Source organism: Etheostoma spectabile, chromosome 6 (genome assembly GCF_008692095.1).
Source record: "Etheostoma spectabile isolate EspeVRDwgs_2016 chromosome 6, UIUC_Espe_1.0, whole genome shotgun sequence".
Classification (NCBI taxonomy): domain Eukaryota; kingdom Metazoa; phylum Chordata; class Actinopteri; order Perciformes; family Percidae; genus Etheostoma; species Etheostoma spectabile.
The window spans coordinates 17705151-17720727 of record NC_045738.1 but is presented as its reverse complement, the minus strand read 5'-3'; the positions used below and the strand labels follow the sequence as shown (position 1 = coordinate 17720727).

At 40.6% G+C, this 15577-nt stretch overlaps 1 protein-coding gene across 1 annotated transcript in view; it reads left to right on the top strand.

Annotated features, from left to right (window-relative positions):
• The window catches only part of znf385d (zinc finger protein 385D), a gene marked incomplete at its 5' end in the record, with an annotated part of 85735 nt that overhangs the window by 31106 nt on the left and 39052 nt on the right, over positions 1–15577 (top strand). The window contains 1 exon segment of the mRNA XM_032519060.1: positions 10829–10936. Within this exon segment, the coding sequence (XP_032374951.1) occupies positions 10829–10936 (108 nt within the window).

Genomic DNA, 15577 nt, shown 5'->3' with positions numbered 1-15577 from the left:
TGTTTAGAATCCATCACTTAATTCATTTCTTATTATAGAATAATTTTTAGGAATTATGCATGACATATTTTGAAATTTGCATTTTTGCAAAACATTTCCCATACCCCTTGCAGTACTCCAAAGTACCCCTAGGGGCACACATACCCATATTTGAGAAACACTGCTGTATATAGTATAAGTACGTGCTCTGGTGGTCATATACTGACTACAGGGTGTATAGTTGGGCTATGAAAGTGTGAGAATTTGGCACCAGAGGATCCGGTTCACGTCCCGTCCCCTATCTGCAGTCAACATTTATTTTTGTTTTTAACCTTGACGGCAATCTTTCTCACATGGGGATATCAAAGTCTGATGACTAACAGCCGGTCGTGCTGTACTTAGTCCAGCTCACCGAATGTGCAGGGATGTTCTTGGAAAAAGCCCTCCCCTTTTAGCTGTCTCCACTATCTATTTTGCAATCGTCGCTGCATTCGGGGCTTTAAGCTTCCCAGGATGGCTGTGATTGGTTTAAAGAAATACAAACAAGCCAGAGCATTTCCTCACCTATCCCGGTGTAGATGAGTGGTGTAGCCAGACACAGCGCTGTGGAGAAAGGTCTGGCAATGCGAGACTCTGCTGCACTTAATGCTTTAATGTGTCTATTCTGTTCTCTGGTGTCACAGGGAGCTCACAAAGAAATTACTGATTATGAGAGTTATTAGTATTATTAGATTGCAAATCGACCGCATGTTGTTCATAATGAAAAAGAGGCGTATTGTTCAGCAATAATCTGCAGGATATTACTGGGGGGATCTTTAGGTCGCTCACTTTTTTTATGAGCTTAATGAACTGAAGTACACACAGTAAGAAACAATCACAGCAGACTTCAGCTTTAACTGCTTTTTAATGATTGATTGAGGGGGAATCCCTGCACGGTTACCAAATAATTTGCATAAATGTAATAATGATTTATAGAGATCGGATATAATATTGCTTCCTGAACATGGTCTGGTTTTTTCCCGTCACAGACAGGCTGTGTGGACTAGCCAAACCGTTACCCGCAGTGCTGTGGAGGAGGGTCTTGCAATGTGAGTCTAGTTTTAACCAAAGTGCACAGGTTCAGTGAGAAAGCACCTCACCCTTGAACATAAGCAATGTTTCCATCCACATGTTTTTATCCAAATTAAGTGATATAGAATGAAAAATGCCTTTTGGAAACAGTCAAATTCGCTGGAATTTCATGAATATCGACTCAAAGGAAATGCGTTCAGTCTCATTGAATTTTATCTTGATTGATATATGGCTCATGCGACAAACGCTGATGGAAATGTTATTTCGCGAATAAATAATGAATTGCAATTAAGTTTTAGGTCATTTTATGGTTGCAACCTGCCACAAAACGAAGAAGAAGAAGTTTTAGTTAGTTTTCGCCCAGTATTTCCGCTCTGTTTGCACACATGGCGGGTGTCAACAAAGACAGATGTAAGTGGACGGACGGGGAAACGAGAAACTTTTTGAATTTCATTCATCAGGAACGCGCAAAGGAAATGGCCGACAAAGGTTACGACAAGCCGTGGGACGTCCTCCGGAGTAAATGGAAGGCACTCAAACAGCGAGACATGTCTCAAAAAAGAGTTGCCTCGCAGCGGTGCCAGAGGGAAAATAAAAGCCAAGTTGCATCTGCATCATCATAGCAATGTGTTGAGAGCGTCGCTGTTTTCTTATTATAGCTTGATATGTTGCTATCAGCTGGCACATAAGCATAAGCACTTTGTTCATAAATGTTTCCCTGAATGTTGTGCGATTCAGTGCAAAAATGAATGGAAACACCTTAAAATGTCTCAAATTAATTTTATATGCCAATTTGATCTCAAAACAGCATGTGACGTCATTACGCACAGGTTTTAATTCACTTTAAAGCCGTTGGATGGAAACAACATTTCACCAGCTTCATTTGCATGAGTTTTTTTACCGAACTTCAGATAATTCGATTGACAAATGGATGGAAACTTAGCGACATTGGCAAGTCATTGTTGGACTTATGGACTTATGGGCTTTACTGTATATCTTAAAGACAAGTGGGTTACTGCTTCCACTTGTGTTCACAGAAAGCAGATTTACAACTCCAGTATCTTCTAGTGCGTAATTTGTTTGACCACATAAATTATGTATGCACATTCACATGCATAATGAAAAAGAGTTGAGTAATACTCTTGATGGAAAACCACCATTTTATGTGTTGCTTATGAGACAACCAAATGCACACCGGTTTTACTTATTGATGTAAACAAAACATAATAGCATTAATAATGAATAGCTTAGAGAGCGTTATTGCAGAGTGAAAAGGTAGAAGAGTTTTTTTATTCTACTGTGGATTGGGATTTTTTGTAAGGAGCAAATATGATTTTACAAACTTACATCACGTAATAAAAAACAAAGCTCATACACGATGCAGGAATATAAACACACATTCATGCTGTGGGGCAGTAAAACTGTGACTAACTGCTCCTTCAAAGAGATTGTTTAATCCCCTCAGATAGTGTTCAGACAACCGAATTAAACCAAAATGTCACGTAATTGATTATTTGATCCTTTGTTGAGTTTTTTTTTTTGTAGTTCCAGCTTCTTTGTGCGGCACAAACACCTTCTGTCACACACAGTGCTAGGGACGGTTGGCATACGAAGCCTTGTGCGACCAAAACAGATAGCACTTAGTGTGTGTTTTTTGTCCCTTTTATCAGTCGTCAGTTGTAAAAGTCAGCCTTTCTCAACCGCCATTTCAGCTCATCACTGTCTTGTCCTGTCACATTATCCGGCAGCGCTGAGCGGGGGGAACATCAGCGGCGGCTGCTTTGCTGAACTTTGAGACGGGCAGGCCTTCTGTGGGCTGTCAGATAGTATCCGCCAAATGACCTGCTTTTTCTCCCTCGCTGTCTGTCGACACGTTGCTGCCATCTCCGCTGACAGAGACACATCAGTGCGAATCAAAGACAGACCGACCAATGAAAGGAGACACCCACAGGGAAAATAGATTCACTTACATTGTTACGATGCATTGTTGCTCAAAGCTAGCAAATTAAAGTAAAATGTCTAACATTTCACTTACCTGCAAGCTTTATATCTGCTTTTAGATTCAACTTCATGATCAAATGCATCCATTAGAGAGATGTCAGAGCAAGGGAGCTGTACAATGTACAGGTGCCCTGAGCAGTTGGTGGTTTGGTGCCTTGCTCAAGGGCACTTTGGCAATACCCAAGAGGTGAACTGGCAGCTATCCAGCTACCAGTCCACCCTTCAAACTTGGTGCGTTATCTATCAGTCTGAATGGCTTGAACTGGCGACTCCCCGATTCCAAAGCCAAGTCTCCACGGACTGAGCTCCTGCCGCCTCAGAAGGTAAGACAAAGGAAACTGTTGATGGAAAAAATGTGAGTAGCCTATGTGAGATAAACAAAAGATTAGGAGTACTGATTCATGGAACTAGAACACGGTGAGAGCGCAGGATCAACAACAAATACAAAAACATCTATTTAAAGATGCATTATGTAACATTTTTACATAAAAATAATAAATAAGTTCTGCATACACATTATTGGTTGTGTCTCTGACTCTGTGTGTAAGATCCTAAACCCTTTATTTTTTACCTGAAATTGCTTTTTCAACAATGTTAAGGATGTTTACGTGAGCCCAAGACCTGTTCAAAGGAACGGCAAACATGTATTTTTCTTTAATTATCAGATACTGTGTTCACAATCGGCTCTCTGATTGTCGTTACCTCAGGCGGGAGGCTGTTTAAGGCGGCAGGTTGTTTCATGGCAGACAGCTCATCAGGATGATTGACAAGTGTTAGTGCTGGAACTCAACCAACTGAGGAAACAATTCCATATTAGAGCTTGGAAGTGATTTGAAAGATGACACTGAATTTAGCATGCACTGTACGCTGCTGCAGGCGTGAAGATGGGCATCTGTGATATGCTTCGGCGTGTGTGTATGTGTGGGTGTTTGTACTTATGTGGTTCGTCGTGCTTTATATGTGTGTCACGGTACATTTGCTCCGGTGACATTTCCGGCCCTGGCAGGCGTGGCCCATGCGGAGTGTGTGGCTCAGTGGGTGGCTGATGGAAGCAGGAGCTCAGAGAATAACGTGTCCCTGGCATTGCAGCTGCTCTCCTCAGATGGAGCCTGAACACATCATGTTTTAGTGCTGGGAGGGAAGGAAATGCTACAAGAAATAAATCTTAAAGAGATACAGTACATGTAAAAGATACACAGGAGGAGATGGTAAAATTGAGTTTTCAGTAAATTAGCGGCCAAGAATGGCACACTGGATGAAGAACATGTAATCCCCTTTTCTTGACTTTACACCCGATGATTAATGATGATGCCACGTACTGACATTTCTCAAGATCATTTTGCAGGATTGTGCCATTTATTGTGGCCTCATCACCACAGATTCATTTCACAGCATCTGCACCAGACTGAAGGAGAAATAACATGTTTCTATCCCAGTGCGTGTTTCTAGTAAGAGGTCATCCGTTCTCCCGTGGCCCAGATGTTTTAACTGGCAGGGGCTTTCCACAGCTCAGGTCCCAGTTTCCCAGCAGGCTGTAGTGCGTTTGGTTCTCTGCTGTAGTGTTTTACTCTTGCCAGCGACCCTCGCCAACTCCATGTGTCATCCCCTTCTCCCTTCCCAAAAACTTGGGTGAGATTTACAGTACAAAGGTAGACTCTTGCATAACACTCTCTTTCTTTCCAATTTGGCAACCAAGTGTTAGGGCAAAGGCAGAGGAGAGTCCCTGTTCTGGTAATGTAATGCAGACTTTTCTGTGTTTTCAAGATGAGAAGCTGCTCATTTCAATGTACATCATTACATGCATATCAAGTGAGCAAGTGGGCGTTATTTGCTCCTACCCCTTTGACTTTGCCTACACAGTTAGTGCAGTGTTTCATAATGCTGATTGTGCATAGCATAGCAATTAAAGGAACAAAAGAACTGATGTTGTTAATATGAAAGTGATATGAACTCAGTCCTCTTTGCGATTCTAGATGTTCCTTCCTGACAGGAGCTACTTTAAAATGTTCTGTTTTGAGTAAATTTATTCTTAGTGAAACGCCGATAATGTATCCATGTTTTCCCCCGTCTGTTACGTAGGTGTGTTAGATCATTCTACCTTTAAAGGCTGCTAAAGCTGGAAAAGCTTTTATTGTCTCTGGACATTCATCTGTGAGCCATACAATTTGAAAAAATTGCTAATTTTAATTTCAGTTTAGCACACGAGAACACGGCCTTGCCACAGTTTGCTCCCCCAGCGTCTTTCTGAATTCCATTTTCCATCATATATATATATATACAGTCTATATATATGGATGCACTTTAAGAACAAAACTAAGGACCTGTTCCTGCCTTAAAGCTGCATGAATTGAGTTTTTTGGCATTTACAGGCAGTGTATAATTCTCAACATAGTATCACCTTATCACCACCTGATGAATGTGCAATAGCCTAATTACACATGCAGCAGACATGGTGCATCATTAGAATTAATTTCTAGTGTTTCTATTCACCTGATGAATGTTAAGCCCCATATTCATTCTACCATTAGCTGCACCGACTACTGAGGGGAATATCTGGCTCCTTTACTGCTACAGTGAATGCTCCACTATGTTCACCAGCTAGTGGCTAACTGAGTCCGGTTGCCGTATGGTGCTGAACAGGTCGGATACGATGGGTTTGTCAGAGCTTTTTTGGGTAGCACTTTACTTTGTGTGTGTCTTTTGCTGGCGACTTCTTTAACTACAAAGCGGCTCAAAGCATGAGCATGTAGCATCTGTCCCAGTTCTGGCAATTTGGGAAATTGATCCTGGTCCATACTAGTAGTAATTTGTACTGAAAACCACATACAGTCGCCCTGCAGACCTGCACCGTGTTGATGGGTGTCAACACACTCTGTCCCTACCAGAAATATACATTTACTGCAGTGCTAAAACACAATGCCAATCCTCAGAAAACCTTTTATGTTGAGTGCCACAGTGGATCATTAATGTCTGAAAAACACCCACCAAGGACTACTTTGTGATACTGAGTATTGTCTGGGAACATAAGCACTGTGAGTGATTCATGTGAGACTGCCTCACTTCGCTGACAGCTCAATTGCTGTAATTGTTTTTGCTGTGAGAGGAACATTTTATTGAAGCATGATTTTGATTTCATGTATGAAACCGAGGAGTTGTTGTCTTTTTGAAACCGTGTGTTCATTGTGTCCGAAATTAAGTGGAACCATTCAAAAGAACTGTACTGTATTACTTATTTGAGACCTGTTTTTATTAGTAGATGGAAGAAAAAGATGCGAGTGATTAAACAGGAAGAAAACTACTCATTATTTAGTGTAAAGCACTGTATTTAAATACATACTTACAGATTTTGACTTCACTGCTCACTCAAAGAGCATCCGTAATGAGCAACTTTTTTATTGCGTTTTTTGGCATTAAATCTGATGTCAAAGTCAAAACCATGATGGGAGCTCATAACTCAGCAAAACATTACAGTCCTGCAATAAATCCACAATATGTCCCTGCTGTCCCTCCTTCTGAAGCACACATGCAAATACATGCACTGCAACTGAGAAGCTGTATGTGACAATGCCAATATACATCTATATATATATATATATATATATATATATATATATATATATATATATATATATATATATAGATATATATTTATATTCTAAGAAGCCAATTCTCCACCTTTAGACGTGACTGAGCCTCTGACATGGAAGATCACTGTGAGAGAAGGTGACTTATAAAAGTGTGGCTAACCCTTTCACAAGCATGTTCAAGGCTGGAGTATGGAATGACTACATAATAAAAACCTCAGAAGACAAAACATTTCATTAAAACTTGTGAGTGACAAGTACGTCAAAATCTAAGCTTTGTCTATAGCTGCTTTGTCTAGAAAGCGATTACCAAACTGAGAAGCAAACTCAGATTTATATGTGTATTGTTTTCTAAATCATGCATGAAAATGCTCAGAAAAGAGTTGTAGCATCAAGATGCATCCATAATCAGTTTAGAATTGAATCGGACTCTGAATCGGAATTGAATTGTGAGGTGCAAAGGGATTCCCCCCCCCCCCGAGGGTTTAAACTTCTCTCTCAAGCTCTTTTTTCTAACAGCTCTTTAAACCATCCGAGCCACACATACGAGGATGAAAACCTCCTGATTACATTCACATTCATCCATTTGGCAGATGATTTTGTACAAAACAACATATATGTGAGGTGCAAAGTAAGCCACGGTAGATCAAGGAGAAGCCTTAAATAATGCCTCAACATACAAACGCAACATTTCACCTGCCACAAGTGCCACAAGGTGTGCAGCTCCATGAAGTAGCTGATGTGAAAATGCTCTCTGACAATGGAAAACTGAGTTGCGGAGTTGCTTCAGAATTAAAAATGAATTCCTTGTTTGGATTGCAGTGACGGGATATAAACGCCTTCCTTAAGAGACTTCCTAAAAATGTGTACTGGTATCCCCATATTTAAACAACTAGCACACCCTTTGTAAGGTGGCTGGCTTTGCACATAATTGATTGTCTGTTTTAAGTCTAAAGCTGGATTAACCCTTTTGCTTCCTCAATTGGTCTCTGACAGATGGTTTCTGCTTCTCTGTTTGAACCTAAATGGTTCTCCTCAGTTGGAACCAGCTTTTGCTTTTTTTTTTTAATTCAGTGGCTCTTTTGTCTTCACAGTCTGCCGCATGCGCCGAGAGCAGTCCAAGCCTGCATCTGTCTCTCTTTCAGAGTCTGCATCCCCTTCAGACCAATGTCATGTTTACTTACTGTACCAGAGGCTGCTTCTATTTCTCTTAGAGAGTCTGTATCTGTTCGGCCGGCCTTTTCTGAGCTTCAGTTCCAGTTTGTCTCCATTAGGCCTCCGTCCAAGTTTGGTCCCCCCTGATCTCTGCCTCAGTCAGTTATTCCTCTGGACCCGGTTCTCCAGCATCCCGTCCCTCTGAGCCAAGTCATTTGGTTTCCAAGTTCTTGGTGGCACCCTGACGGCCTGGAGGGATGTTTGCCCTACCTCCCTCTTCCCTCTCTTCAGCCCCTTCTTATCCTCCTCCAACTGTGTGTCTTTTATGCACATTTTAGTCCCATGGTTCCTTTATCTTTTTGCATCACATGCCCTCTAGTCGCCCTCAGCGAGTTTATGACCTTGCCTGACCCCGTCACCTGCATACCCAGCTGCTCCTCATTCAGTCCGTCACAGTGTAAATATGGAGACCAGTTCTCAGCCAGTCTTTGCCAGATTGTCTCTGTTGCCAAGCTGTCGTGGCTCTCCAGCCATTGCTGTCACCTGCACATGATTACTCTCCTTCCTGCCTCAGCCCTTCAGGAATGGTTTTGCTGGTTTAACAGCCAGTGTGGGTGAAAATCGAAATATTAGGAATACCTTTCATTATAGACCAACACCAACTACAACTACAACCAACAAAAACTCCTGACTGAGAGGTTAACCCTAACCCGAACCTGAAGAGTTGAATCAACATCTCCCTTTGTCAACAAAAACTTAGATTTCTTGTAGAGCTATTGCTCTGATATATCACATGAAGCGATGTGACATTTATGTATGGATTACTGTGAGGTGCTACTTGAAGCACCCGTAGTTTTCAACTTTTTTCCAAAGGGGAATTCTTTTTCTACCTCTGCACACAAATACTTTCAAAATCCCAATATTTGAAAAACAGCCAACAGACAGTTCAGCCAAACAGCATCCACAGAAGGTGACAGTGTAACATCATGGTAACTACCTTCTGCAGCACAATTGTCAACGTGGATTAATCCTCCCACGCACCGCCAGCACCTCTCCTCCCTCTGCAGCCAAGTGGTGCCTATTGAGGCACTTTCTCGGCGAGGCAGATGTGTTTGTTCATTGCCCAAAGCCTTGTCACCACTCTGAGGGAGGTCCGTGCCAACCAGACAAGCAGCGCGCAGCAATGCAGAAGCCTGTTCACTCCTAGTTAGTCCTAAAGATAAAAAAATACCTATTTGTGTGGCAGATGCCTTTTTGTTTGTGTGCTTATGTTCTTTGTGAATAATCTCAGGAAACTTTACAACAATTCAATATTTTTCAACTTTTCTGAAACAAACAATGTGTGTCATTTGCCTTTGTTTTTTACTTTTAATGGCATCCATGGGTGAACCTACTCAAGGGTCCAATGAATTTATCTTGCCAACAGGTATTATCTGTGCAGCCGCAGCTTGTTATTACCTGTGCATCCACAGTAGCGTTTTTTGGCACGAGCAAAGCGGGCAACCGCCCGGGGGGGCATGTTTTCATGACACATGGGGGGGCGGCACGAGCACTCTAAAAAAATCCTTAAAGTGGTTTTCTACTGTATTATTTATCATTTCACTATGTGGACAATTGGCCAATTGGGACCCCCTGCAGCTGCAGTTGTGCTGCTTGCTGAGAAGATGGCGTGCACAGAGGTGTGTGAGAAGGGAAGGGGGGAGCGGGGGACAGTTCACCTCCGGGTCAAACGGGCTGCTGCATAGGCGCCGATACTGTGGGTGCTCAGTATTAGCTGAACAAGCTGATCGTGGTTACGTGTCAGTTAAACTTTTCATCTCCAATCTGTATTTGTGAGAAGTGCCGCTGTCCTGAGTTGAAAGCTTATTGATATTATTGACTTAATAGGCGTGTGTGTTCAAGTCGACCGCTGTCCATTTCCTAAGGTTCTGAAATGCAAATCTTTTTGACTACTTTGTTTTAAAGGGTGTGCACCCGTGAGCACCCACGGAGGAAAACATAAATCCCAAATGGAACGGTCCGGACAAGGAGGGGAAGGGGGGACCACGAGCCTCCTTGAGCTTATCACTTATATGCATGATAAGGATCTATGGGAAATCTACCCCAACTTTTGGACTGCTCTCAGGATTGAACTTACTCTCAGTCAGTGTTGCTCAAGCAGAGAGGAGCTTTTCAAAACTCGAGTTGATCAAGTCATAAGCTACTTGAGGTCAACCATGTCCCAGGAACGGCTCACTGGCCTTGCCGTCATAAGTATCACTCAATAGGGGAGCAGCTTTCATACGATAACATAACTGGTGATTATCGAAGGGGGTCAGTGTCACTCATTGAGCATGTATGGGATGCTCTGGATCGGCAACGTATTCCAGGTCCTGCCAATATCCAGCAACTTTGCACAGCCATTGGAAAAGGAAGGCAGCAATCAACAACCTGATAACTCTATGCAAAGGAGCTGTGTTGCACTACGTGAGGATAGTGGGGGTCACACCAGATATTGACTGGTTTTGAGTTTAGCCCATGAAAAATGGGGGCTAAAACAACAGTGTTGCGTTCATATTTTTGGTCAGTGTATTTTACATATTTTGGACAGCTATCAAATGCTATAACATAAGATAAGCAAATGATGTATACAATTCTTGTTTGTAAGTTAACTTTATTGTTGGTTTTTGTCTCTTCTGGAGAGTGTTGATAATAATAAAAACAATGCATCCAGATGCAATAATGCCAATGGTGTAATTAAAGTGCTCACTTGAGGGATTTTGTCTATGTCCATTACAGAAAAGTCCCTACAGTCAAACATGGATAATGTGTGCCATAAGTTTAGAAATGGGGCTTTCATTCTTGATATGTCTGTGTTAATGTCTGAGCCACAAAGCACTTGTTGAAGCGAAAGATGAATGGGCGGCTTTCTAAAAAGCTCCAGGCAGCGTGTTTTTTTCTTTACAGCCCAGTGAGCGATGGAGTAGTGAATGTGATTTACAGGTCTGTTTTAGCACAGTTTTAATTAGCCTCTCTCTGTGTCTCCCTCCGTCCTCCAGATGGACCCTGTGCAGAAAGCCGTCCTCCATCACACCCTCGGCCTCCCTCCCACCGCAAAGAGAAAGCACGTCTCCTGCAGTGTTTGTCAGCTGAGGTTCAACTCACAGGTGAGCAAGTTTAAAGTAAAAGTACTCGTGCCCCCCAACCACATTATTTGTAACTACTAACTACTTAATTTTCCAAAGAATTAAGTAGTTAACCTCACCTGTTTTAATGTTATGTTATCCTTCACATAGTTATCATGGCATTCGGGCAAGGCGTATTTTGTTAAAAACTGTAAAAAGGCAGTAACAGAATAATAACGAACACTGTCTTTTTAGCTCTGTGACTTTGATTTCTGTTTGATGGTCCACCATTTTGAGTCTAGTTGAAAATATTTCAAAAACTATTGAAATTTGTACAGGAATTTGTTGCACCTGAATACGAATCCTCCTAGTTTTGGTGGTTCCCTGACTTTTCCTCTAGCACCGTCACAAGCAATGGATCCTCATATAGCAGTTCTTAAAAAAGAATCTTAAAAAAGTTATGTAGTAAAAACAGTGCTCAAGACCAACCTGCCTAAAGATTTTTCAAGGTCCCTCAAGTTTTCTTTATTCAGTGAAATGTTTTGACAAGTAGTGGATGGGTTGGCACACAATTTACTTTCCTTATGAAGTGTGAGAACTGTTAATCCTCTGACTTTTCCTCTAGCACCATCATCAAGTCAGAAATTGTATATGGCCATGTCTTTGATTTACGCCAAACTAATGACATTCCCATCAGGCTCAGCTCTACTTTGTGTTTAGTGCTAATTTGTGGGATTTCCACTGCCACTAGACGTCATTCAGTGTGTTGTTCTCTGTTTCGCCAGTTTTAAGTTGGTAAAAACACTCTTTGTGTGTGGTTTGTCCTGAATGGCTCTCTTCCAGCAATAGAGCATTTTAAAGGAGAGTTCCAATATTGTTGTTTGGAAATTTGGAGTTCTGTCAGTACAGAGAAAAACGAAAACAAACAGTGTTGCCTACACCGTGTTATCTTCCTGCTAGCAATAGCACCCAGCAGGCTTGAACAGGGCAAATTTTAAATGTGTTTTTAGCCTCTTAACATGTTCAAAATGTCATTAAAAGTGCCTACCCATGTGAAGTGATTCCTTCCGAGTGAACACAGTGAATCTAAATGCAGTAGATGTGACAGAAATGCATGCAAGTTCTGCTGATTTAGCTCTGTTTAGTTCCTGTGTTGAGAGGCAGTTAGAGTGCTTAGGGATTGTCTATAAACACAACACAGAAATAAGATAAAACAAAAATATTTAACCTTTCAAGTTAATGATAAAATAAAGTAGTGTATCCAAACTTACCTCAATTATAACTTGTGTCCTGCTAGTTGTACAACAGCACTTACTTTAAAAAAAGCATATTGTTTATTTTTGAAAATATGTTAACATCTCTTTTCTGTGTTGTAGTTTGTAAACGGTCCCTAAGCAGTCGCCTTGCCATCTCACCGCCAGAACTAAACAGAGCTGAATTAGCAGAACTTTCATGCATTTCTTTTACATCTACAGCAGTCAGATTCACTGTGTTCACTTGGAAGGAATGACTGCACATGGCTAGGCACTTGTAATGACATTTTGAATATGTTAAGAGGCTAAAAGCCCGTTTAAAACTTGCCCTGTTCAGGCCTGTTGGGTTCTAATGCTAGCAGGACGATATCACGTTGTAGGCATCACCGATAGTTTTCGTTTTTCTCGCTACTGACAGCACTCCAAATTTCCAAACAACAGAGCTAAGTGTTGGAATCAACCGGAATTCTCCTTTAATTTGAATGACGCTGAACTGCATTCGAATAACATTTAAGTCTGAACAATACGATATTAAATGATGTTGGATGAATCATAGTATTGAAACAATTTCTAGAAAATACAGTACCAAATACTGAATGACAATCACTTTTGGTACAGCCCAACTGGCATCAACAAGCAGTTTAGTCCTTTATTACGTTAGTGAAAGAACTGTAAAATCAGCTTTTGTGCTAAATAATGAAACAATAAAAGTATAGTGTTTGAGGAATATGAATAGAAATCAAAGAAAAGTTGATTTAGACGTTAATGACAAGAGACTACAGTTTTTTTCTCCATTGCCAACAGATTGGGTCTGTAGCTGAAAGGGACAGAAAATAAGTAAATCACTGAAAGATTTAGCTCCAGTAAAGAGCTGAAATACAGTCCATGTATTCGGTCTTCTGGAGGTGTTGGTGTTGAGAGTGAATCAGACAAAAGACTGATGGAAAATCACACATTGTTAGCTGTCATTTTGCCATTACTATTAGGCTTTGATTTGTCAGATGGACCCAAAAATGTGAGAAGAAAACTACATCCAAGTGTAAGGGTTTATGAAGGCTTTGTGAAGTCCGATACACCATAGACACATAATACGGAGGTCCAGAGCAGTCTTATCCATTACACCATCTTAGAACAGCGTGTAGGCTACAAGACATTCAGACGTATAAGAAATAAGACTTTTTGACCTTTTTTAACCTAATCACCTGAAAAAATCATTGAAGAAATTATTGTGATGGTTTTGTTTGAGATGTAGTTTTTGCTTGTCTGAATCATGATGATTTTTGTGAATTATTGTTGTATAACTGTGAAGTTTGAAGTGGAAAAGACAGGTGCAGAGGTAGAGAAAGCAATTTTTTTTGCTTTTGTCTTCTAAAAGATTAATTTATCATGTTTACTCTCTTACTTCCCCCCTCTCTTCCTCTTTAAGATTTTTTCTGAAGTTGGTGTTAAGTGTCAACAATTAGAGTACAGAAAATGGTGAAAACTTGTCAGTACTCTGGTGGACAAATACGTAACAGTGACTGGGTTTGAATTGCGTCAAACATATCTTTGACATTTCTGTATTGCAACCTATTGTTACTGATCAGATTACATGGACACCGTAATATCTGCAATTTTAATTATTTTAATATCAAGAGATATATTGGTCTGGATTCAATCCTGGTGTTAGGTTCCTGCAATCAATTTCTGAGTTTCTCAAAAATGTCCTTCTACGTATTTTTCAAAACAGTTTAGAGCACTTGGCAACACTAAATTGCATTTTAGCTGTCGTTCAATGGTATGGCCCAGGCAAGGTGTCAAATGTCCAAGTTTTGCCACGAAACAAGAATTGTCTTCTCCAATCTGGCCTGAATTAATTATACCTAATTAGAGTCCAGGCCTGACATCTACATGCCAATGTAGACTCATAGTCATAGCATCAAAACAGAAAAGTTTGGCCCAAACTATTTTACAGTCATTAGCTCATATGTGCACTCTACAGTACAATAATGAAATACATTACATTAATACAATCTTGCTTAATAGGGACCAGCAGATGGGTTTCGATTTCCCCCGCACCTAATTTCCATCCTGTTTTGAAAGTAATCAAAATATTTAAAGGTAGAACTACTGCTGCATGTTATTAAATCAGTAGCGTCCCTAAATAGCAATGCCATCCCCCCTTCATTAAAGGAGTATTCAATATATTTCTAACACTGACTATGTCGGCAATTACTCAGGATGTGGTTATAATCTTTTCCATGGGAAAATCTATTTCGGTCTATATTTACTGTCCATCAGCAGTCCATTACAGAGAGAGACTGTTTGCCCATTAAATCAACGGGTAGTGCTGTGTTCAGCTAGGAGGGTGTTTTTTTCTTTGTACTGAAACACAGCTACAGCAATAGAGTGCTTGAATTTGCTGATCTTTTTAAAGTATGGCGTGAGTAAGTGTATAAATGTATACTACTATGCACTAGAAGCACCTGTCCCATCATTTGTATGTGAGGGTATGGTTTGTGGAAGGGTGTGGCGTGTACGTATGAATTTAAATTTCAAGGCATCGAAAAGGAGTAGCACTTAAAATTCACTGTGACAATGTTTAGCAATGACAAATACATGATTTTGATTCTGATCATAAAGTCAAACTGCAGCTCTGACTAAGAGAAGATGCAGAGCAGGAAGCCTGTGGTGTTCTGCTAAATACCGATCCAAGCTGCTCTGTTGGGAAGCGGAACGTCCGTTTGTAAACCAGTTAATGACCTGAGGACATGAAGAGAAAAGAGCTTCTCTGTTGTAAACTATTTGAAGATGTTTCTGCTTTACTAGATGCCGTCATGGTTATGAGTCAAGATTATAAACTTGACTCAATCTGTAATTTGTTGTCAGCAAGTAAGTCCCCAGATAGTCTGATCTACCCCCTGTGAGGGTAATGCTTTATTTCCTGTTTACATTTGATGCATTTCCAACAACTCTTCATCTAACGTTTTTTGTAAATCTAACTGGCTCACTTTGCAGACTTGCAGTTGTCAAAATCTGAACATCTAAATGGGATTTCTTTCTGTAAAGTCTCTTGAAATAGATATGAAGAAATTTACATGTTTCTTCTCATTATGGTCTAATTTCCAGCACAGAAATTGTGCGAGGATGCCAGGAAGCATTTTAGGAACCTAATACCATTAACTATCTCTGCTGGAGGAACCAGAGTTCAACTCCTTTATTATTTCAGACCCCCAAAAGGCCCCTTCTACAGGGGTAGTACTTTCTGATGGAGCTATTAGGGTTCACTAGTTATACACACCTTCTGTCACACAGTAGAATTAGGTTTGCTTTAATCCTCTGTTGTTCATGGGTCAAATTTGACTCCTTTTCCAAATGTCTACATCAGAAATATGAGGTTTTTTTTATTCAAATTACCACACAAAAAGGATGGATTCCATGCAATGCTCTT